Here is a 25,683-nt window from a genome sequence, read left to right as displayed (position 1 = left end):
AGAAACATCATTTTTGCATGTGTGACTGTCATTAAAATTAATTTCTTCTAATTGTCATTCGCATTTTCATTCTGAATGTTTCTCTCGAGATATCTCTCAATCTATCTAGGTTACGGCAAAAAAAAGGTCAAAAGAAGTTTCAAAACTAAAAATTCTCTCATTTCATGTTCAAATTACCCCAATTAGTGTCAACAAGTCAAATATGTAGGAAAGACTGAAATTTCGCCTGAAATAAAAATATGTCACAACTGCGGAAATCGGCATCGTTTCGTTCACGTATCCCAATCCGCAACAAAGACAAAGTGCGCGCAACGAGTCCAACGTTCGAAGCGTTTCTCGAGCAGCAGCAAAAAACTTCGCAAAAGAAGCCGCGAAATCCGAGCACGAGACAAACGCATCGCAGCAAGAGTGGCAACAATATTTTGGTGAAGAGACGTTATGAGCATCGGCAACAACAGTATTCGTCGTCAAGCAGTTATTCGAGTAGTGATGAAAGTAACGAATCTGAAGTACCGTTACAGGTAATTTAAGACGAAAAAGAAGAAATACGAAATTATATTTATGAGTAAGAAGATAGATAAATGTAAATAATCGCATCAGTTTTGCCGCGAATGGAGGTTTTGTTCTAATTTTGAAACGTTTTAATGGGTCTGTCTGTTAAAATTTGTTCAAAAAACTAAAATCTAAGTTAGTTTTGAAAGCTGAAAGTTAGTTTTAAAATCTGAAAGTTAGTTTTAAAATCTGAAAGTTAGTTTTGAAAGCTGAAAGTTAGTTTTAAAATCTGAAAGTTAGTTTTAAAATCAGAAAATAATAGAAAAAATTTGCTTGTTAAAAAAATCTTCCATTCAAAAAGAAAAACTAAAATGCACTCAAGCTAATCTACTCCAACAGCTCTCCAATGTCTCTTCAAGCGATTTCATCTTTATTTTTTCCTCTTTAACTACTTCGTTTTTTCTTGTTCCAACATCTTATTCGCTCTATTTTATTTCTTTTCATATCTTTTTGTACCTGCTTAAACACTTAAACAACGTCACTTTTTCTTACCTTTTTTTCTTTTGGTACCGCCATTCATCTTTCTCTCTCCCATTTCTCTCCATACAGATGCTGCTAAAACGTTCTACATTTAATAATAACAACATCACCAATAGTGGCAGCGGTCATAAAATGCCGCAACAACAAGCAATAAGCGTTTCTACGGATGCCATGAGCCTCGATGCGCTATTGGATTCCGTGAGTAGCGGAAGTTTTTCCGGGCCTTCGTCGCCGCAACAGAAAAGTAAGTTTGAAAAAATAAATTTAAATTATTAAAATATTTTTTTTAAAATTAGGTTAATTTTTTAAATTATTAAAATTAATTTTTTTCAATAATTTTTTAATAATTTTTCTTTGACAAATTTTTTTTAAATATTTTTTTACAAACAAAATTAAAATAAAAAAAATTTAAATAAAAATAATAAATTAAATTTTTTTTAAAAATAGAATTAAATTTAATAAAATAATAATTAATAAATATAATTAAAAATCTCTACTTAACAAAATTTCACAATTTTATAAATTTAATTAGTTTTAATTTTTTTTAAAAATTAAAAAAATCAATTTTTAATTTAATTTATTTTTTTTTTTTTATTTAAAATTTAATAATTTTATTTTAAAATTAAAAGTTTATTTAAAGTTTAGAAAAAAAAATAGAATTATTTAATAAATAAATTAAATTAAATTAATAATAAAAAAAATTAATTAATTTATAATTATTTATTTAATTATAAAAATTAAAAAAATCATTTTATAATTTATTTATTTAATTAATTAAAATAATTAAAAATTTAATTTAAATAAATTTGAAAAAAATTTAATATTTAAAAAAAATTAATATTAAAAAAAATTATTTAATTAAATAAAAAACTAAAAAAATTTATAAATTAAATTAATTAATTTTTTTTTAATTATTAAAATTTATTTTTTTTCGATTTTTTTAATTTAATTTTTCTGAAATTGTTTAAAAATTAAAAAAAATAATTTTTTTTTTTAAAAAAAAAAAAAATAATTTAAAATATTGAAAAAAAGTTAAACTGTTCAAAAATAATTTTTTTCCTTAAATAATTTTTTTTTTCATTTTTTCCATTAATTTAGCTAATACCATGAAACTCGACACAAGCTACGAGAGTTTGAGTCATTGTGCGCTCGAAACGTTGTACAATAGGCGTCATAATGAGAAACGGACTTGCATTTACGTGTCAAGCTCGGATATTAACAACATTAGCAACGAAAAGGAAATGGCACAAAAATGCAGCAGCAGATCGAATTTAACGCAACCGCTCTCGGCCGAGAACGAAGATGACAAAAAACAAAAAGAACTCAGCGACTGGTACTACATCAAGACGAGTTCGAAGCCGAAATCCTCCTACATCAAAAATCTCAGTCCCTACGTGCGTCGCAAAGTCCTCACAACCTCGAACAATTTATCGAACAGCTCGAGCAACATTTATCATCACGGTTCAGCGAAAAATTTGGATAATTTTGTTCCCGTGCCCGCCGTGCGGAAAAATCTTCCTCCAAAGTCGCCCGTTAGCTATGCCCGCAAATGTTACAACAACAACATGCGACAAAAACTGACGACGACGACACAAAGTGTTCTTACGGCCCGAATTGGCGAAATCACATCGAGCAGCTTTGAGCATGTCCCGCTCGCCGTACAACGTAGCTGCAATGCATTCACTTTTCAATCGGAAATTGCCCCGGAAAAGCAGTTCAGTAATAATTCACTGGATGTCAAAGCAATGCGAATACATCAGCAGCAGCAACAACACAACACCATCGACGAGGCGAAATACCGAGATGCACGAAGGCGTCCTTTACCAATGATACCAAATATGCCTCCGCCGCCCTCGACAACGCCGCCGCCTCTCGAAACCGAGGTACGTTCACTTTAATAACAATATTTGTACATTATTTATGTCGACAGTCAGTTTGTTTTTGTTAATTTTGACAATCATAATTTTGCCGTCGTTGCTCGAGAATTTTGATCATTAGGAAAAATAATTAAGGAGAATTTTCGGATTCGTGACAAAAATGAGACTGTTAGATTTTAACATTAATGTGATTTCTCACAAAATTGCGTTATTTCATTTGTTTTTGTTATTTGAACAAGAATGTGAGGAGAGCAGATTGTTGAATTTGTGAATTTTATCATAAGGGAAATTTTTTGATGGATTTTTGAAGAAAAACGTGATTTTCAATGAATTTTTGTTTATTGGCTTATGAACGAAATTATTTTTCAAAGAAAATTAATATTTTCTATAATTTTTTTAATTTACTTTTTTCATTTGAAATGTAATTTTTTTTAAATTTTTTAAGTAAATTTTTAATTTGAAAATTAAATTAAAAAAAAAAATTAATTAAGAATTCGTTTAATTTTTTAATTTAAAAACATTTTAATTTTTTTTTAATTTAAAAATTTAATTTAATTTTTTTTTATTTTTATTTTTTTTTTAATTTAAAAATTTTATTTTTTTTTTAATTTAAAAAAAAATTATTTTTTTTTATTTTAAAAAAATATTTTTATTTTTTTGTTTCTGAAATTTAATTAAATTAAATTATTCATCAATAAATAATTTGAAAATTTTAAGTTTAATTAATTTTTTCTTTATTTTACTTTTTTCTTACAAAAAAAATATTTGTTTTAATTTTGATAAATTTTTGCTTAATATTTTGAAAACAGATTAATTTATTCAGAAAAACTTTTAATAAAAAGAAAACATTAAATCAAATTTTTCAAAAAAAATATTTTAATGTTTAAAAAAAAATGCGAAAAATTATTTTTTATTCAAAAAATTGTCCTAAATATTTTTCAAAAATAATAATTTATTTTTTTTTATTTGTTTCAATTGAATTTTCTTATTTTTTCCCTTTTTATATTAATAAAACAAACTTGAAAATTAAAAAAAAAAAATTATTGCGAAAAATTTCGTTGTCAAAAAATTTAACATAGTTTATTTTTTATAAACAATTCTAAAAATTTATTTAAAAAAAAAATTAAAAATTTATTTAAAAAAAAATTTATTTAATAAAAATTTAAAAATTTATTTAAAAAAAAAAAAAATTTAAAAATTTGTTTAAAAAAAAATTTAAAATTTATTTAAAAAAAATTTTTAAATTTATTTAAAAAATTTTTAATATTTATTAAAAAAAAAATTAAAAAAAGTTACTTAAAATTCTTAAAAATTAATTAATTAAATTAAATTAATTATTTTTTTATTTAATTTGTTCTAAATTAATTAATTTATTTTTTTTATTTAAAAATTTATTCATCAAAATCTTTTTTTTTTTTGATAAAAAAAAATAATTTAATTAGAATAATTTTGCTTGAAACGAAAATGACTGTAATTAAACTAAAAACAAAAATTCCTCGTCAACTAATCTCTCTTCGTCGTTATTTTAATTTAAAATTCACAACAATTAAAAATTCCGACAATGTCTAAAAATCTGTCACTTTCTGTCTTATTCTCCGTTCATTACTCTTCCAATTACCAAAAATTCACATCTAACAGTCAATTTCAATCTAATCTTCCTCTCTTTTTCACACAAACACACACCGATTAAAAGCATCAACATTAATCATCTTTTTGTTCTCCCGCGTCTCGATTTTTTTTTCTTACGAAATTCTGCTGAAAACGCTTTAAAAACTTTTCTCATATCGATAACGTAATTATATCAAAGTGATTTGTTTTTATCTCGGAAAATCTCATTTTTTAATCAAATTAAAAACAAAATAAAATTTTAAACGATTCGCAGTCCATTCATCTCATAATTAAATAACGTCGGAGCTCTTTAAGTTCGGAATCAATGAGCAGTGTTTAATTGTTGTTCGCCTCTATGCAAAACTGCTGCTTATGTAATCAAAGGCACTGAATGGGGGAGTTTGTTCTGTACGTGGCTCTGTACGAGTATGCTACGTATGTGTGTAGCGACATAACCTATCTAACCTAATTTTTAATGTTTTTTCAAAGTTGAAATGCGATACGCGCGACTTTAAAGTGTCAAACCACGAACGAGGCTGAAAAAATGTTCTTTGAATGCAAATTTATCTCGTCTACAGATTTCCTCGCAGTTAACTTAATAGAAAATATAAACATTTTCCCATTTTCTCCGTTTCTTGTACTCTCTTCGTTCGTTCGTGTACCCATCTTTACGGCTTTCGGGATCACGAGAATGGTTGCCATGGCAATGTTACTACGACAAAAGAGCGACACTGCGAAGAGAGCAAGCCGAATACTCTCAATGTAGTCCACATGCGTCGTTAATTTTATTATGTTAGGTTATGGCTATATAAATATCTCCTCCGCTCTTTGACGGCTTTTTATTTTATTTTTTTTTTTTTTTGCACGAAGCATGTTCAAAAATGTTTCGAAAATTGTGATTTAAAAAAAAATTAAATGAACGAAGCGGAAAAAATCACAAACAGATGGAAGTCCAGTTATGGTCCATGATCAAAAAAAAAAAAAAAATTTTTTTCATTCCCTCGACACGAAGTTGCTTGAAATATTTTTATGGGAATATCTTTGCATTTTCATGCCCTTCGGTGTAAAATTGTCTCCATGTACTTTTTTTTCATTTGTGTAATATATTAAAATATTATATGGAGAGAAGATTTTATAGACGTGCCTCAATGTACAAACTGTATAAATTATCATAAAGCACAGACACACGCGTCGCATATCCCAATCGCACAAATATATACGGAGGATACGGAGGCAATATAATAAATCCAGTAGAAAATTAAAGTCATGAATAACGTCGTTTATTTTTTTTAACGCATTTCAAGGATTTTATTTGGAAAATTTTGGAAAATTCAGGAAATATGAGGACTTAGTCTAATTAAGTTTAAAATTAATAAGAAAATTAAAAAAAATTATTTATTCATAAATTTTGTTTTGAAAAATTTCAAAAAATTTATGAAAAACTAAAAAAAAATTTTTTTTTGTAAATTCGGAAAATTTTTATAAAAATTCAAGAAGACATTCATAAATTTCATAAAAATTTAATGAATAATAATTTAATAATTTTTTTAAAATTTTAGAACATCAAGAAAATTTTTGGAAAAATTAAAAAAAAATGTTGGAAAAATTAAAAAAATTTTTGGAAAAAATTCAAGAAAATTCTGAATTAAAAATATAATTTTAAAAAATTCAAAAGTATATTTTTTTAATTCAGGAAAACTTTTAAAACTAAATGAATTTATAAAAAAAAATTTAAAAGTTCTAAAAATATTTTTTTTAAATGAAGAAAAGTTGCAGAATTATAAAAAAATTAAGAAAATTTTGTTGAATTTTTGAAAATATTAAGAAATTATTATATTTATGAAAAACTAATAAAATATTTAAGAAGCTCAAACATTTATTTGAAAAATTTAATTTTAATGAAAGATATGAAATTTTTTTTGAGTAATTGAGAAAATATTCAAAAAAAATTAAATAATATAAGAAAGAGTATTAAAAAAAATTTAAAATAGCCTAATTTTTTTTCTAAATGCTTTAATTTTTGCTTTAACATATGGCAAAAAAAATCTTGTAGAGAAAATAAATAAATTTTAAATTATTTTTAAATTTTTTCTTTATTTTTCTTGACTGTTTTCTCAATTTTTTTTTCTCTAAAAAAAAATCCATTAAAATTTAATTTTTAAATAAATTTTTTAGTTTCTTGAATAATTCGTTAGTTTTTCCTAAATTTTTTTTTTAATTTAGAATTAAGAAATTTTTTTACATTTTTTTAGAATTTACCAAAATTTTTCAAGATTTTCTTAATTTTTTAAAAATATTTCAACTTTTTTCTAATTTTACAAAAAAAAAATTTTTTTTTGAATTTTTCAAAAATTTTATAAATTTATTCAATTCTTAATAGTTTCCTGATTTTCAAAAAAAAAAAATAAAATAAAAAAATTTTTTAAAAATAATTTTAAAATAAAATTATTAAATGTAAAAAATTTCTTTTTTAACATCTATTTTTTTTTTAATTAAAGAAAATAGAAAAACTTAGAAGTAAAATTGTAAAATCCAAAAAAATCCTTGAATACGATAAAAATTCCTTCAAGCTTCTCCCATCAGCTTCCAAACCTAATTTCCTTGTCCTTCGAAAAAAAAATCTTTCATATAAATTGCAAATTATACCCTCCCGAGATGAAAATATGCAGAAAGAAAAAACGGAAGTTAAGTCATCATCATCGCCATGCACCTTTTTCCTCTCCCATAACAACACAATTTCCCGAACACTGACCAGAGACAAAGAAAAGCAAGAAAAAAAGTCGAAAGAACAGTGCAAAACGAATCGCAGATAAGAAATAAAGAAAGAAGTCTGTAAGTTAAGTCGTGCTACGTGACAAGTCCTCTCGCAAATTTTTTTACGGTAATTTATATTTATTCTATGTCTCTCTATGAAAATGCCTCTTTTCTCTTTTTGCCAAATGAAAATTACACAAAATGTTATCTCCATCGTCGGTGTCGTCGTAGTCGTCGTAGTTACAACAATTTTTCCCAAATATAGACTCGGTATCGAGACTATTGTATACAAACAACTCACGAAACCTTCATAGAAACCCATAAAGAGCCCGTACAACGTACGGAAAAAGGATTTTCATCCCCCTTAGTAGCAATTTCATCTCGTTTTACTCTCGCAGTCTCGTGTTGCGCTTCAAACTGTTCGGTCTAAACGTTTACTCGTTTTATAAAAAAAGGCAGAAAAAACAAAAAAAAAACCGTTCGAGGTGAAATTTGATTATAAAAATGTTTTTTTTAGATCTGGCTCGAATATCAATCAAAGGAAAAAAAAATTCGTTTGAAATAAAATTTTATTATTAAATTATCTTCCCGAAAAAAAAATTAAATAAAATAAAAAAAAGGGAAAAAATATGTGAAAAATAAAATGTAACAGATTTTATCGAGAATCAAGGGTTTTCAGTCAAATACAGACAGTGTCGTTCTTGGAAATGATGTGACCTGTAAAATTAATAAAAAATAATTATTTCTCATTTTATTTTATTTTTTAATAAAAGTGCAGAAAATTAAAATATTTAAAAAATTTCAAATTATTTGAAAAAAAAAAAATTACAATAGACGACGACGAGTCTAGTTGAGTGTAAAATAAAAAAAATTGCCAACACAGAGAAAAATAAAATAAAATAAAAAATTGCAGAGAAAAATAGTTCACACTTTTTGCTAAAAAAAAAAAGAAAAAAAAATCAACAAGAATGGATATCGCTTATAAATAAAATAAATAAAAAAAAATCTATTGTATTGAAAAATAGAAAAAAAAAGTGAACCAACGGAGAAAAATGTCATTAACCTCGGAATGCTATTTTTTTTAATCTATTGAAATAAAAAAAAATCGTCAGTCAGTGATTCAAAAAAAAAAAATTATTGAAAATCTGATAAATCTATCGTTCTCTTTGGAGATAAAAAAACTCCTGCTCAAACGACGACCTATCAAGGGATTATTACATATTTTTTTGCCAAACAATGTGCCCCGTATGAACTTTTGTGCGAAAAAAAATTTAACATGGAAATGTTGCATGAATAAACGATGAAAATGTAAATGACTGTGTGCATGATTGGTTTTTACCTACATTCAATTACAACTTTTTTTTTCCATGAAAATTCATTCCGTCGTAGATGCATTTTGTGCAGTTAACAATTTTTTTCATCTCTGAGCTTTTTTGTTAAAAATTCAAACGTCTGTTAAAGAGACGTATGGTAGGAAAAATTTATGCGAAGAGAAATGGATTGTAAATTATTTTAAATGTCCTTCGTGGAATTTTTATTATTTCTCTCGAGTAATGGAGGCGCCTGTTACTTTGTGAATTTTATTAGAGGGCGATTCCATGGAAAATGGAAGGATTATTTTTTTTCTAAATTATTTTTTAATTTTTTAAATAAAAAAAATAATTAAATTAATTAAATAATTAATTATTTTTTTAAATAATAAAATAATATAAAAAAAATTAACAAAAACAATTATTTTTTTTATGAGAAATTTATAGCTCATCAAAGTTAAATTTAATTTTTTTTAAATTAAGAACATAAAAAATTATTTTTTTTAATTTTTAAAAATTTTTAATTTGAATATTTAATTTATTTTAATTTAAAAATTTATTTTTTTCATAAAACCAAATTAAAAATTAAGCTACTTGAAATTTTTAGTTAAAAAATGAATTTTTAGCTTTTGGAAAGAAATAAAATTAAACTTGAATTGTTATTTTTTTTAATTTTCTTTAATTAATTTTAAAACATTTTTGAAAATAATTTATTAAAAATTTTTAATAAAATTATTAACTATTATTTTTAATTAATTAATTAATTTAATTTAAATCAAAAATAATTGATTTAAATTTTGATTTTTTTCTGATTTTTTAAAAAATTCTTAAATTGAGTATTTAATTTATTTTATCTTAATTTTAAACTTTTCTCAAAAATAAATAAAAAATTGAGCTGCTTTTAATTTTTGGTTAATTTTTTTAAAAATAATTTAATATGTATTTTTTTATAAAATTGTTATTTTTTTAATTAATTAATTTAATTCAATTTAATTTAAATTAAGATAACTTTTAATTAATTTAAATTTTAAATTATTTAAAAAAAATATTCAAAAAATAAAATTGAATTTAATTAATTGATTGAATGTTAATTAAAAATTTTTATTTTTTTTACTAAATTTTATTCAGAAAAAATTATTTAAAATTTAAATTTAATTAATTTAATTAATAATTATTAATTTATTTAATTAATTAATTAATTTATTTTATTTAATTTGTATAATTAATTATTAATCTCTAAAAAAATTCATGGAATTGCCCTTTTCAATTTTAATATTAGAAAACGTTCCTTTGTGCAAAAAAAAATTCATTGTCATGCCGAGAGCCTCTCTCTTTGACGAGAATTTTCATTAAAAACTAGTTAAAAGCCAATTAAGCACACACTCACTCACATGAAAAATGTCATTTTTTCGAGCAGTTAACGACCTACGTCCTACAAAATGATTGAAAAAAGTGTTCATTGAATAAAAAAAAATAAAAAAGAATAAAATCTGTATCAATTACGTGTGAAAAAAGGAAAAACAAAAAAAAATTATGTGAACTTCGATAAAGAAGCAACAACACAACAAGCGATAATCGACACAAATACACTCGAAAAAACAACAAACAGCTGCGAGAGCAAAAAAAAATTGTGCGCGAGTGAGTGAAGGAAAAAAAACGACAAAATAGGGTGCCCGCAATCCGTGCTGTGGTGTCCTCATCACGGGGACCCGTATGGCAGCACGAAAAAGGGAAGTTTATGGCCGCTGGAGCTCGAGCCGGAATTGCCGCTCGAATCGCAATGGGCCGATGGTGCGGGCGACGAATATTGGAATCAAGGTTGTGCTTGGGTAAGCAAGAAATATTGACAAAAAAAATGCTGTGAACGACGATGATGAAGAGCGAGATGTTGTCTTTGATGTTTGTTTTATGAAGGATGTCAATGCCGATGGGTGATATCTCATTCAATATTTGTGAGCGATATGTGAAAAATTGCTTTGATTTTTTTCTGCTGCGTTGACTGTGAGAAGAAAATTTGCAAAGGAAATGCTAAAAGATGTTGAATTTTAATCTGAAAAAAATAAAAATTAAAAAATTAGTGAAAAAAAAAATATTAAAAATTATTTTTTGAAAGAAATTTTTAAAAAAAATTTAATTAATTTTAAAATAATTTTTTTTTAAATTTTAATTATTTTATAATTTTTTTTTAAATTAAATTAAATTTAAAAAAAATTATAGAATAAAAAAATTTTTTAAAAAAAAAAAAAAAATTGAATATCAATTAAAATTAAAATTTTCAAAATATTAAAATGGAAATTAATAAATTTTTTTTTAATTTTCATAAATAAATTTTATTTTATTTTATTAATTAAAAAAATAAAAAAATTAAAAAAAATTCATTTTAATACTTGAAAAGAAAATTTAATTTTAATTGATTTTAATTTTTCCTGTTTTTTTTTAATTTAAAATAATTTTTTATTTTTTAAATTATTTTTTTTAATTTTAAAAATTTAAAAAAAATATAAAATTTTTAAAAATTAAATAAAAAATTAGAAATATTTTTAATTTTTATAAATTAATTTATTTAAATTTAAAAAATTATTATTTCATGAAATTTTAGTAACTAAATTTTTTTTTAAATTTTTTGAGAAAAATTTTTTTAATAAATTTTTTTTATAAATTTATTAAGTTTTAATTAATTCTTAATTTTTTTAAATAATTTTTTTAATTCCTTAAATTTTTTTTTTTTTTTTTCATTTTAATTTTAATTTAATTTCTTGACATTTCAATTTAAGACAATAAAAAAATTTTTTTTTTTCAAATAATTGTTCAATCCAACCCCCAAAAAAAACTTTTTTTTAATAAAACGCCTCACAAAAAAGCAATTTAAGGTTCAAAGCTCGCCCCTTACCGAAATGAATTACGATCAAAATGTGATCATTAAACTCTCGAAGTTCATCGCCCGTTTCCTCCCATTTTTCCTCGGCTCGACGTGAAAGTATTCCGCTCGATGCACGCTATTTGTCTATCAACACTCAATAATATCTGCCGCCATCAACAAGCACACACGACGTTATTATTATCTCTTTTTACTTCAAATAAATAGACATCGGGAACGAAGTTAGTTCATTCATTCCAACCCAACTCACATAAAAATACACTTATCATCTACACCATCATCATCATTATCATCATCATCAACCGTTTTCGTCTTAGGAGGGAATTTTTCTTCTTTTTCCTCGACAAAACGAAAGTCATGTTCATCACAAGCTGACGCAACGAAATAAACGCCTTTTTTGCCGCCTTTGCCGTCGGAGCAAAGCAAACACAGCAGAAGTAACATGCGGTCCAATTTGCAACTTTGCTGAGTTTCCACACACATCGATCATTTTTATTTCGTTTTTGGTTCAATTCCGATTTTTTCGCGGCGATGGCAATAAGCGACGATTGCGACCTGGCTCATAATAACGATTTATTTGGTTTGTCCTTCGTTCGATGCAATGCTTTTTTTCCGTTTCGAGGCTGTCTTCATGAAAGTCGATTTAACCCACAGAGGAAAGACATTGGGGATTGGCGAATGATATTGCTTTAAAAAAAATAATGAAAAAAAATATTTAAAAAATGCATTTTCTGTATAAAGTTGTCCTAAAAAGTAGAAAATAAGAGAAATTTCGAAAATTTTATCTTTTTTCAAAAATTTTCAATATTTTTTTAAAATAATTTCGAAATCTAATGAGCTTTTATTACAAATTTTCGAAAATTTCGAATAATTTTCGAACATTTAATTTTTTTTTCAAATTGACCTTCAATTTTTTCTGAAAATTATCTTGAAATATCTTACAGAACAAAAAAAAATTTCATAATAAAAATTTCTTTTTTAAAGAATTTTCGAAAATTTATTTTAAAAAATTAATTTTGTAAATTCTTATATAAAGCTTCTAAATTTTTGAGAATTATTTAAAAATTAACTATCTTCGAAAACTTTAAGGTTCTTCGAAAAAAAAAATTAATTTTCGTAAATTATTCCAGTTTTAATAATTTTGTGTTCGAAAAGATTTTCGAAAATCAAAAAAAAATCTTGAACAAATTTTCCTGAAGGGAAATTCTTAAAAATTTTTCCTGAAGGATTTTCGATAATTTTTCTATTTCGTGTTAAATTTTCGAGAAAAATTTTGAGCTTTCGAGAATTTGTTCAAGAAATTTTTTTAATTTTCGAAAATCTTTAAAAAAAAAAATCTTTTTAAATTACGAAATTTTTTAAATTTTCTTTCATAATTTTTAAATTTTCGAAAATTCTTCAAGAGTTTGAAAATATGTTCAAAAAAATTTTCTTAATCGAAAAATTTTAAAAAAAATTTTTGTTGAAAAAATCTTCATTGAACAATTTTTCGAAAATATAAAAATTCTTTTGAAGAATTTTCGAAAATGTCTTTACTTCAAATTTTCTTTAAATTTCTTCAATTTTCGAAAATTCTTCAAGAGAATTTTTATATTTTCGAAAATTTGTTCAATAAAGATTTTTTTAATCGATTTTCGAAAATTTTATTTTACAAATTTTCGAATTTTTTTTTCAATTTATATCGAAAATTTGTATAAAATTCAATAAAAAGCATCGATCTAAACTAAAAAAAAAATCACATCGTCTACCAAAAAAATATCATCCGGAATTGAACAAACACTAAAGGCGATTATCCCTTTTTTTGTGGGCTATTTTAAAAATAATAACAATAAAAAAAAACTCTTGACAACTAGAAAACATTCGAGTCGACTCGTCTGGATGTGTGTGTGTGTGTCACAATGAGGTTTTAAACTTTTTTTTTTTTGTTTTCTTTGTTGTTGATTTTGCGTGTTTTTGTATTCATTTCAGACAAATGCAATACAAAACCTCGTCCTTTGACATGTCATCGTGATTGATTTATTGTTGCAGAGCATTGTAAATTTAAATTTTTTCATCTCTTTTTTTTTCTACGAGAAAATCTATCCTAAGGTGCTTACAGTGAAAAGAACGAAATAAGAGGAAATTTGTTTTTTTTTTCAGCAAATTGATAAAATTTTTAAAGGACTCTTTTTCGGTCCGAGATACCACACACCGAGCGACAAATGAAAGATTTTAAGCCTCTTCTTGCGAAGAAAAAGTGTCTTTTGTTACAAATTTCTTCATTTTCTACATTTTACGGGTAAAGGGCACCTTTTTAAGTACTGATAGTGTTGAAATTTGATCGTATCACAAAAAGACACACATTCAGCAGAAGAAAAAAAGGAAAATGTTGGAAAATTTTTGCTGAGATGTGACAAAGATGCTCTTTTCTTTTCGTTTTTCATATTATTAAATATTAATAATGTCGAGTGTGGAATGGAAATTTGCGCCTAATGCTTGTGGAAAATGTATTTTTACATTTTTATACCAATTTTTTTTTTGTATCTGAGGAAAATGAGGAAAAAAGGGTAGAAATATCTCTCGAGAGAAACGACGTTACAAGGATTACAAGGCTTTTAAAAAGTGGTTTTCATTTTGGAATTGCGAAACGAAAATTTTAAAGAGCAAGAAGTCGATTCAAATTCCTTTTTGAAGCCACAGCTTTCAAAGGTTTCAATGACTTGAAAATTGTTTGTGGTTTCTCGTATTTAATTTACGGAAGTGAAGTCATGAAAAGAGGAGTTAATTGTTCAAAGACATTTATTTACAAGAAATGACAAATAACAGAGAGAAGGAATTTACAAAGGTTTCGTTCAATCAATAAAATTAAAAGTAGAAACTTTGTAGTTGAAAAGAGGAGATTTTTAATTATCTCGAATGACTCAAAAGATTTTTTAAATTTAATTTAAAACTTTCAAAAAAGAAATTTTCAATTAGATCGAATTAAAATTCTGATCACATGAAAAAAGCCCGCGAAAATGATCTTTTGACATTTGTGAAGTGACGTATTCCGCTAAATAAAACTCACAATTTTTTTTATTTGAAAATATTAAAAAATTAATTAATTTAATTTAATTTAAATTGAAATTTAATTAATGTTAATTAATTATTTAAATTAATTAATTTTTCAAAAATATTAAATTTTTTTAATTAATTTAATTAATTTTTAATTTTAATTAATTAATTTAATTATTAATTTTATTTTTTTAATTTTTTTTTGAATTTCCAATTTTTTTAAAATTTTTTATTCATTTCAATTTTTTTATTTTATTATATTAAAGCATTTTCTATAAGAAATCTAAAAATTTTTTATTTTTTTTTTAAATTAAATTTTAAAATTTTTTAATTTTTTTTAATTAATTTTTTTTAATAAATTAATTAATTTTTTTGAGACGCCATCTGATGGAAATTTTTTACACTAATTTGTAAATTCGTAAAAAATCACTCTGAATTTTTTTCTTTAATTTTAAATATTTTTAGAGAAAAAAAATTCATTTCCTGAACTTCTTTGAAAAATTCTACAATTTTAAACATTTCCATCAAACATCAACTTTCATCCGAAAAAACTTTCATTTCCTCTTCGCAAACAGAAGTAAACAAAATTCATGTTAAGCGTCAATAAATACCAACCGCCTTCTTGTCAAACTTGCATAAACTCATTTTAAACAATGTGCGGTTAGTACATCGAGGATATCCTAAATGGGTTCATCCTTCAGTGTTTTCTTCATTCTCTCTCTTTCAAAATTTAAAAAAAAAATGAAAAATAAAGAAAAACAACGACGGATACTGCTCCATAAATGAACGGATGTCCACAAGGATAATGTCGCTGATGTTTTTTTGTTGTTGTGTGATCGGAAAAAATATCAGCTTTAAACGTGATCTGAATTTTCTATTTATTGGTTTATACATTTTTTTTTTTTTTAATAATAATAACAACAAACATAATAATAACGAGAAATATGAATCATGTAGTGCTGCTGAGTGATGTTAATGCACATGTTTTTTCAATTTTTTTCTATTGTGCTTTTAATAGGATGAAGAGATTAGGGGAAAAGTTTTACTTTGAGAGATAGTTTTTAATGAAGGATTAAAGATTGTTCCTTTATTTTTTGAAATTTTCGTTAAAATTGAAGAAAAAAATTTTTTTTTTTGAATTAGTAAGAAGCGATTTACAAATTTCAAATTTATTTTTTGATTTTTTTTAAAGTAAAGTTTTCTTTGAATTAGCAAAAAGCGATTTACGAATTTCACTTTTTTTTTAATTATTTTTTAAAGTAAAAATTTGTTTTTTTGAATTAGCAAAAAGCGATTTACAAATTTCAAACTTATTTATTTATTTTTTTTTAAATATATTTTAATTCAGAAAAAAAAATTATTTTTTGAAAAAATTTTAATTTTATGAAAAAACATTCAATGTCAAGCTTAAGGAACATTCCGAATATTTTTTACGTATTTTTTACGTATTTTTTTACGTATTTTTTACGTATTTTTTTCCGTATTTTAATTTTCATATTTTTATTAGGTTAAAAATTGTTTTGAACCAATTTCAAGCTTATAAGCCATCAAAAAATTTTTTTTTTTAATTTTGATATTTTGAATCAAAACTTTTCTAAAAATCTTCTTTTTTAAAAAAAATAAAAAAAAATATGAATTAGCAAATGGCGATCTACGAATTTCAATTTTTTCCTTTTAAACTAATTTTTTTAACTTATAGAATTTTTTTTCAAATTGAAATCTTTCTTAAAAAAGTTTTTTGTAACAATTTCCGTCTTTGAATCGCCTTCAAGTATAAAAAAAAAAACATAAAATGTGTAATGAGCTTGTATGTTCATGTCTTAATTTCATCCATTGTCCAAAAAAAAGAGAGATTTCGTGCTTTGTCATCGTAAAATATTGAGAAATAAAAAGGAAAAAAGGGACTTTCCTCTGAACTATCTAAATATTTATAAAGTAATAAAATATTTTTTTTTGTCTGTTTTTCGTTTTAGTATTACGCTCAGCAGCAGCAACAACAGCAGGCGCAAATCCAACAGAAGCAACAGCAACAAAACACAACGGGCACGTCAATATCGCAAGCGGCAACAACGACACTCTCCTCCTACAGGTCAGAATGCGAATTGACAGGCTCATATATTTCGCTGGAATGTCCTTCGCCTCCCGGGCCCCCTCCGCAATCGTTGCTCGACAATAGTCGGAAGGATCCACAAGTAAGTGTCTCATTCATTTATTACTACTATTATTGCTATTGTTGTTGTTTTGGAGGAGATAAAACACATTTTGACATGAAGAGAGAGAATGAGAGGCGAAAAAGGACCAAAGTTTGTTGAATTTCTTTTTAACGCATTTCATTATTTTTGTTTTTTGAAAGAAAATTCTCTATTTTGTTAGATTTTTGTCTATCTGTGAAAATAATTCAAAATTTGCTTTAAGAAAAAAATTAAAATGTGCATTAGGTAAAATATGAAAAAATAATATTTTGCCCCAATGCATATTTTGAGTTTTAAAAAAAAAATTAAAATTTATTTTCAATTAAAAAAAAATTGATTAATTAAAATTAATTCATTTAAATGTGCATTGGGGCAAAATTTAACATTGAATTCCAAAATTAAAATTTTTAATATAAATTAAAAAAAAATGATTTTTAATTATTTTCCCAATACAAATTTTAAAATATCAAATTTATCAAATATCAATGCCCTATTACACATTCTGATATTTTTTTTTTATTAATTTTGCCCCAATGCAATTTTTTTCTTCGCATTTATTTAATTCATTAATTCAAATATTTCTAAAAAAAATCAAAACAAATTTAAAATGTGCATTGGGATTAAATTTTCAATTTACTTTTAATTTAATTTTTTATAAAAACTTGAAGAAATTTGAATATAAATTCCTTTTTTAATACAAAATATAATACTTTGCCCTATTGCACATTTTTAAATTTTTTTCTGCATTTTGTCCCAATGCACATTTTTTATTTATATTGATTTAATTCATTAATTCAAATAATTCTAAAAAAAAATCATAATAAATTTTAAATGTGCAATGGGACAAAAATTTAAAAATTACATTTATGTCAAAATTTGCATTGGAACAAAAATTTAAAATATGAATTAGGATTAAAATTCAAAATATTTATAAAAAAAAATAAAATTTTGCATTGGGACAATAATTAGAGATAAATTGAAAATTTGCATTGGGTTTAAGTTAAAAAAAAGTAACTTAAACGTAAAAACGCTTTAATTCATCGCCCAATCTTTAAAAAAATCTTCTCTCCTTCTGTCTGTGAATAAAACGACAACAATTGCTACTAAAACATGTTCATAAAGAAAAAAAAAGAGAAAACGGTCCCTTCATTTCCATAAATATGTAAATTTAACACACAAAAAAAAATCTTCTTTTTTCGCAGGCAAAACTGATAAGATGCTTAAAGGAACTCTACACAGAACTGGCATCGCGCGAGCCAATCGTACCAATTTGGGCACAACCCTGTGCGCCAGGTGTTCTCTGCCCAGCGCACATTGAACTCGAACTGCGACTTCACTACAAAAGTCACGGCCTCAACGAATTGCTGTCGGTAGACCAGTTGTTGCAGCCATTACAGGTTAGCGAGCAATTACTTTGTATTTTATGTTAAATTTACTCCTCTCGACACATACGGGGGTCGAATAAAGCGCAGAGAGAGAGAATGGGAACGACAAATAAACATTAATATTATTTTTTAATTAAATAATCTCCTCTCGCTTTTGTAGCCATCCACAAACCCAATTCAGGCGAGTCAGGAACGCTTTTGAAACGCCGAACAAAAGTGCTTCAATGATTTATTGCTTAATAACGGCCATTAATTTAACGCAAATGTATTTCAATTTTCGGCATTTTCCTTTACAACAACAACCAACCAACAAATTCAGTTTCATGAGAGCAAAGTTGTGTGTGTTGTGTGCCAAAAGGGTTGTTTGATGGATCAACCGCAATAAAAATCAATTGGTTTTTGTGTTTTGCTAAGTGGCGATGATTATGAGAAAAAATGGAACACATCGTTAAGTGAAGCGATTTATGAATCTTTTGTACTTTTTTTTACCTGAAAAATCAAAAAAAATATTAAAGTTTTAAAGAAATGTTTTTAAAATATTTTAAACGTAAATAAAAAAAATTTAAAATTTTTGAAGAAACTTTAAATCAAAAAATAAAAATTTTCATAATATTAAAAAAATTAATTCTATTAAAAAGTTTTTTTCAAATAGTTTGATTTTCAGAAAATATCAAATATTTCCACAAAAAATTATTAAAAAAAAAATTATTTTATTTTAATTTAATAAGCAGAAAATTTTTTAATATATATATATTTTTTTAATAAAAATTTTTAATTTTTTTTTTAATAAATTAAATAATTTTTTTTAAAAAAATTTTAAAAAGAAAAAAAAATAATTTTTAAAAGAAAATAAAAATTTTGATGAAAAAATGTCAAAAAATTATCTCTAAAATTTTATTTAAAAAAAAACAATTAAAATAAAAAAAATATTTCAGATGATATAATTTTTTAAAAAAATGATTGAAAAATAATTAATTATTTTTTTTTATTAAAAAAAAAAAAATTAAATTAAATAAAATTAATTAAATTTTTTTTTCATTTAAAAAAAACTATTTATTTTTAAATTTTTATTAATTAATTTATTTTTATTTAATTACATTAATTTATTAACTATTAATAAAAATAATTATCTTTTAATTCATTAAATAATTTTTCATTTAATAAGCAAAAAAAAATTTTAATAAAAATTTTAAGATTATTTTTTTTAAATTAATTATTATTTTAATTATAATTCAAATTTAATTTTTTTTTAATTTAAAATTTAATTATTTTTTACTACTTTAAGAAATTTTGACATTTATTTTTAAATTTTTTATACTTTCTGATATATTTTTTTGTGAAAAACTCGATGAATAAATTTAAGAATTTTTTTCATTAAAATTAAAATTTTTGATATTATAAAAATTTTCATTTTCTCATATGAAATTAATTTTTTTTTTACTTTTAAAAAAATTTACATTAAAAATTATTATTTAAAAAAAATGTTTAAATTTATATTTTAAACTCAAAAAAATAAAAAAATAAAAATTTTTAAAGATACAAAATGGCGACTCATAAAATTTATTAAAAAGTTTCTTACCTGTTTTAATGAAATAAGTTAATTTTAATGAATTTTTTGACATTAAAATTTGAATTATTTAACAAAATCTTAAAATGACAATATTTCACAATATTTTAGTTAATATCTGCTAAAAATTTCACATTTATCAATAAAAATTAAAAACTTCCATTTTCACAGTTGTTAAAACGTCACTTTTATGTTCATTGGGATACTTTTTTTATTTACGCAAAAAATTATTATGCTCACTGGGATTATAAAAAAAACGTAAACATAACCTTAATTATCACTTTTTTCGAGTATTTTTTTCGCTAAATGCGTAATAAACTTATCATTACAACAGTTCTCTCTCCGTTTAATGACTTTCCTCGCTAAGCACCCCTTTTCACGAGCTGTCGACTTCCATTCTCTCTGTGTGCGGGACAATAAATAAATAAATGAAGTTAAACACAAAGGAAAATAGCCGATCTTATCGCTTACGATCTCATTTTCACACATACAACGGACACAAACAAACACATTTCAACCCTTATTATGTTTTAATTGTAATCATTGTTTATCTTTTTATTGCTTCATTATCGCCGCTTTTTTTGCGCTTTCCGTACATTAATTTTTTTTCTTTCTCTTTTTAGGTTAAAGACGGTCCATTTCTCGAAGCGCCGCGTCGTGTTCTCATCGAGTGTCAAGCAGCGTACATGAATCAGTGCAATTTGGCGCTTCGTTTGCTTCATTCGTGGTCAGCGCGTGTTCCGGTTTGGCCTCCGCGCGGCGAGCCTGTTGCTTTGGCGTTGTTCATACCGATTCACGAGATCAAAACAACAATTGCTAATTACGTGAATAAGGAATTTTTGCATGGATTCAATGGTTTTAATGCAGCTTGGAATACGCTTGAGTCGTTAAAAGGCAAATTATTGTTCGTTCTCACGGGATATGATTATTTGAGGAGTACTGTAGGGAAAAGTAAAAAAAGTAAGGTTATACCGCAAGATGTCACAGATTTGTTAGAAGGGCGTCTTTTCCCCGAAGCTCGAATCATTCTTGTGAGTACAAGTGCAGTATCTCAGGATGTACTTCCCTTTATGCAACGTCACGTAACGTACGAAGGATTAACATGGCCTCGATCTGCTTCTCTACTCGGCGGGGGACAATGGGGGGCCCCTACTCGATTACTTGACGCCGTGCAAAAATCCAAATACTTACGAAATATTTCCCGAACACCTCTTGGTTGCTTAGCGATTTGTCGACTTTTCGAATCAAACAATTGCGATTTGCCCTCGGATGAGATCGATATCATTGAAGGCATTTTAAACATTGTGGCGCCAAATTACGCGCAATCCAATGTCGCCGAATTGGGACGCCTCGCATTGTTTTGCCTGAAAACGAAACGATCAGCTGTTACAACGGCGGAAGTTGCAATGTATTGTTCCGCGCCCGAATCGTGTGTCAGCAATTGCCTTGATAAGAACTCCCTCTTCGGAAAAACCGCGAAACGAAAAGGAGAGTTCTTCTGTAACCCAATCTGCTTCGGGATCTTTGAATATCTCGCCGCAACGTTCCTTGTTTCACTTTCCGGTCGTCCCGGATTGTTGGCAGCTGAAATCACGGGATTGGCGACAGGCGACGAAGTTGATGGCGACATCTTGAAGGTACTGTCATACGCAATGTCAATACTCGGAGCACGTGCTCATACGTTGCTGAGTAAATTGACGCCGCTTTGGTTGAGTCCACAGACGATTTTCAGTCTCGCTGTAGCTGGAGGCGATAATCCATCGAACCTGAATGCCTTATGTGATGTTTTGGGAATTTGCAAGGCGCCGCCTGTTTGCCCGCTTGAATCGAAACCGCTTTGGGTGCAAGTTAAGTCGAATCCCATTGAGCTACAAGGATGGGGAATGGCTTTGAAGAGTCCGAGTTGCATGTTGAAGAATTTAGAACTCATGTATCAAATTGAGAAGAATATGTTACACGAATCTCGAAGCACAATGAACATCTTTTTGGATGCCCTGCACAAAAATGAGTCTGTAACAACTTTACGAATTTCGTCACTGATCGAAAATGACGTTCGCGACACAGAAATCAACCATCTTGCGGATTGTGTGGGAAAAGCGATTCTTAAACCACGATTGGAGCATCTTGAGTTAATCCTGACGATGCTTGAAGAGGATCCTCCTGTCTTGAAATTACAACCTGTAGTCAACGCCCTCTGTCGTTCACTTCAACTCGACAGAAATTGTAAACTGACATCTTTGATGCTCGATTTGGGGCTTTGTACATCGCAATTGGTTCAAATTTGCGGTACTTTGGAGAAATGTTCTCGCATCTCAGTTTTATCTTTGCCCCATTTAAGGCTTGAACGCGGAGCTGTGAGTGCTTTAGCGTCACTTTTCTCTGTGCGACAACTTTCGTATCTCGCATTGCCCTCATGTTGGGGCGGCAGAGAAGATCCGAGTTCAAGTTCAGGCGTTAGTTCGGGCAGCGGAAGTTCAGGATTGTTGAAGCAAGGAACACTGCCGGGTAATGCGCCTTCGCCGAGAATGGCTTATCCTCCCTTTGGACTCTTTTCGTCACTGCCACGAGGCGCATTGATGCCCAATAACACTCTCGGAAGATCTTCAACGCTTCCGCGACAACAACTTGAAGCTACAAAGAACTCTCAAGACTCTGTGATTTCCCGAAATTGTTGGTATCCAACGCCCGGATGCGATGGAACTCACAACGCGGGAACAATGCACGAGCTACTCTTAGCAGCGAGAAATCCCGCGTCGCATTTGCATGGTTTGGATTTGAGCAAGTCTCAACTTTCGCTGGAAGACAGTATGTGTTTGGGAGAAACAGTTCGCGTATCGACGACACTTCACTCGATAAAGCTTGAAGGAGCTTCGAGATTAACAGAAGTCCTTCCGATTGTTTTGGGCGCTGGAGAATCAAATTGTCTTCAAATGCTGAGCTTGGCAAGTCCTAAAATCATTCTCGAAGATACAGCAGTTGCCATGACAGCTCGAGCTTTGAGCAGTTGTATCAGTTGTCGATTACTCGATTTGACAGGATGGACTTTTAAAATTGAGAATATTGCGACGCTCGCGAGTTTGAGAAGCTTTTTGTCGTTGACAACTGTCAGAGAATTGAGTTTGTCAAATTGTAAATTGAACCTTGCGGTATTTAATAGTACAGCGGCGATGAGACAACATGCTTATAGTTGCTCGTCAGTTGTTGTTTTGAAGGCACAAGGAGCACAAGTAAGAAAAATTTTACTATTTTTGGAGGAATTTTTTATGAGAAATACTGAAAATGTTAATTTTTGTAACAAAAATGTGAAAAATCTCATTGAAAACATCAAATCAAGGTTTTAAAGCTTTAGATTTGATGTTTTTAGATGAGATTTGTACAAAAATTAATATTTTTAGTTGTTGAGATCATCAGAAATGTCAAAAAAGCTTAGAATTGACATTTCTGAATGACATTTGTGTAAAATTTGACATTCACAAACGTCAAATTTTATGAGAAATGTCAAAATTTGTTCAAAAATTATTCAGAAACTTTATAAAAATTTTTATTTGACATTTCTGAATGAAATTTGTTCAAAATTTGACATTTTTCATAAAATTTGAAATTTGTGAATGTCAAAATTTTTACAAAATTCATTGAGAAACGACAAAAAATCTTTTTAATTTTTCTGAATAAAATTCGTCGAATTGTTCAAACGTCAAATTTTATTTACTTGCAATTTTTTACAAAAATCATTTGTCAAAAATTTTTGAATTTGACATTTCCGAAAAAAATATTTGTAAGAAAATTTTATGAAGTAAATTAAAAAGTTTTTATTTGAATTAAAATTAAATTAAAATTAAATTAAAATTAAATTAAAATTAAATTAAAATTAAATTAAAATTAAATTAAAATTAAATTAAAATTAAATTAAAATTAAATTAAAATTAAATTAAAATTAAATTAAAATTAAATTAAAATTAAATTAAAATTAAATTAAAATTAAATTAAAATTAAATTAATTAAATTAAATTAAAATTATATTAAATTAAATTAAATTAAATTAAATTAAATAAAATTAAATTAAAATTAAATTAAAATTAAATTAAAATTAAATTAAAATTAAATTAAAATTAAATTAAAATTAAATTAAAATTAAATTAAATTAAAATTAAATAAAAAAATTAAATTAAATTAAAATTAAATTAAAATTAAATTAAAATTAAATTAAAATTAAATTAAAATTAAATTAAAATTAAATTAAAATTAAATTAAAATTAAATTAAAATTAAATTAAAATTAAATTAAAATTAAATTAAAATTAAATTAAAATTAAATTAAAATTAAATTAAATTAAAATTAAATAAAAATTAAATTAAAATTAAAAAAAAATTGAAAATTAAATTAAAATTAAATTAAAATTAAATTATTAAATTAAAATTAAATTAAAATTAAATTAAAATTAAATTAAAATTAAATTAAAAAATTAAATTAAAATTAAATTTAAATTAAATGAAAATTAAATTAAAATTAAATTAAAATTAAATTATGACATTGAACAAAATTTTTAAAATTTAAAAAAAATTATAAAATTCATAAAATTTGAAGTTTCTGAATGACATTTTTAAAAAAAAATATTTTTTTACATAAAATTCAAACTTTTTAAGTGAAAAAATTGATCAAGCATATCAAAAATTCCTTTTAAAACAATTTCCTTGCATGAAAATTGAATTCACAAAACTACTCAGCAAAAGTTTCTCCCAAAAATCGAAGACAAACTTTTCGAGTACATGCGAAAAAATCATTAATTATCTCTCGTTTTAGGTTATCTTCAGCGATAATGTGAGTGTTCGTGGTCCCCAGCTCCTGCCCTACTTGAAGGGATTTCACAACTTACGTGAACTAGACATATCCGCACCATTACGCTCGAGTTTGGGTAGCTCCTCATGCAGTCCATTAATTTTGGAGGACAAAGACGTAATAAATTTCTTCCATCAGCTAAATCTGAATTTCGGGTAAGTAAACTAATTAATTTGCTTGATGTCCTGCGTGCCTTTTTTTAACAATTTTTCCCGTTTTTCGCAGCACATTAAACACTTTGATACAGAAAAACTGGATAATTCATTTGGATGACAAAGTACGAACATTAAAAAATCTGTCAAAAGTTTTGAAGACAAGCACGATAAGTCATCTCAAGTTGGATGGCATTTCGGTGATGGATCGCCCGAAGAAGCAACGCATCGAATCGCAACTTATCGCGACAATTCTCAGCTCCATGCCGGCTTTGCGATGGCTCGGCATCAGTTTGGCGGGCATGAATGAAGAGCAAATTGGGACAATTGGCGCTGCTATTCGCGAAATTCGGGGAAACGAAATCGATATTCGACTGATTGAATCGAATATTGAGCACGCTAAACTAATTACGCAGTGCTTTGTCGACGGCAAATTCGATATTCGTGTCTCGACGTTCGGCACGTCGTTGAGCGGCATTCTTATACACGCGGAACGCTGTCTGAATCGCAGATAATTTTGTGCTTAATGAGGTAATGACGTTGATTAAGTATTTATTTGATATGAAATAATAATGGAGATTGTTGTTGTTGTTAATAATATTATATGAAAAAAATATATTTTTTTAAATCAATTAAATATGTAGACAATTAAATTAATTTATTTTTTAATTAAATCTGATAAATATATAAAAAAGAATGTTTGACCAAGTATTAAAACAAAAAAATTGTAGGAATAAATTTTTTAATTAATTTTTTTAATAATAAAAAAATATTTTTTAATTTATTATGACAAAAAAAAATTGAAAAAAGTAAGTTTTTATTTATTTTATTTTTTTTTTTAATTTTAAAATTATTTTTTTAATTTATTTTTATTTAATTTTAATTTTTTATTTTATTTTAATTTTTATTTTTTTTTTTTTTTTTTTAATTTTTTATTTTATTTTATTTATTTTAATTTAATTTTAATTAAAAAAATTCGAAAATAAAACAAAAATTTAAAAAAAAATTATTTTTTTATTTATTTTAATTTTATTTTATTTATTTTTTTTTAATTTTAAA

General features: G+C 25.4%; 1 protein-coding gene across 1 annotated transcript; it reads left to right on the top strand.

The window, feature by feature from the left end:
- Positions 1 to 239: 239 nt before the first annotated feature.
- On the top strand, positions 240 to 25,302 carry LOC134833643 (uncharacterized). The gene is made up of 8 exons (XM_063848040.1): positions 240 to 521; positions 1,102 to 1,276; positions 2,131 to 2,915; positions 16,466 to 16,684; positions 17,887 to 18,081; positions 20,260 to 22,863; positions 24,437 to 24,627; positions 24,698 to 25,302. The coding sequence occupies exons 1-8, from the start codon at positions 240 to 242 to the stop codon at positions 25,137 to 25,139; spliced, it is 4,893 nt and encodes a 1,630-aa protein (XP_063704110.1). The 3' UTR covers positions 25,140 to 25,302.
- The last annotated feature ends 381 nt before the right edge of the window (positions 25,303 to 25,683 follow it).

Source organism: Culicoides brevitarsis, chromosome 3, assembly GCF_036172545.1.
Source record: "Culicoides brevitarsis isolate CSIRO-B50_1 chromosome 3, AGI_CSIRO_Cbre_v1, whole genome shotgun sequence".
Taxonomy (NCBI): Eukaryota; Metazoa; Arthropoda; class Insecta; order Diptera; family Ceratopogonidae; genus Culicoides; species Culicoides brevitarsis.
This window is presented reverse-complemented; position numbering and strand designations above follow the sequence as displayed.

What these genes read in the sequence shown, in the direction of transcription:
- LOC134833643 (XM_063848040.1), top strand. Translation starts at nt 240, where the DNA reads ATGTCACAACTGCGGAAATCGGCATCGTTTCGTTCACGTATCCCAATC. An exon ending in CGCCGCCTCTCGAAACCGAG is followed by an intron (nt 2,916 to 16,465) that starts GTACGTTCACTT and finishes TTTTCGTTTTAG; the next exon opens with TATTACGCTCAGCAGCAGCA. An exon ending in AGTTGTTGCAGCCATTACAG is followed by an intron (nt 18,082 to 20,259) that starts GTTAGCGAGCAA and finishes TTCTCTTTTTAG; the next exon opens with GTTAAAGACGGTCCATTTCT.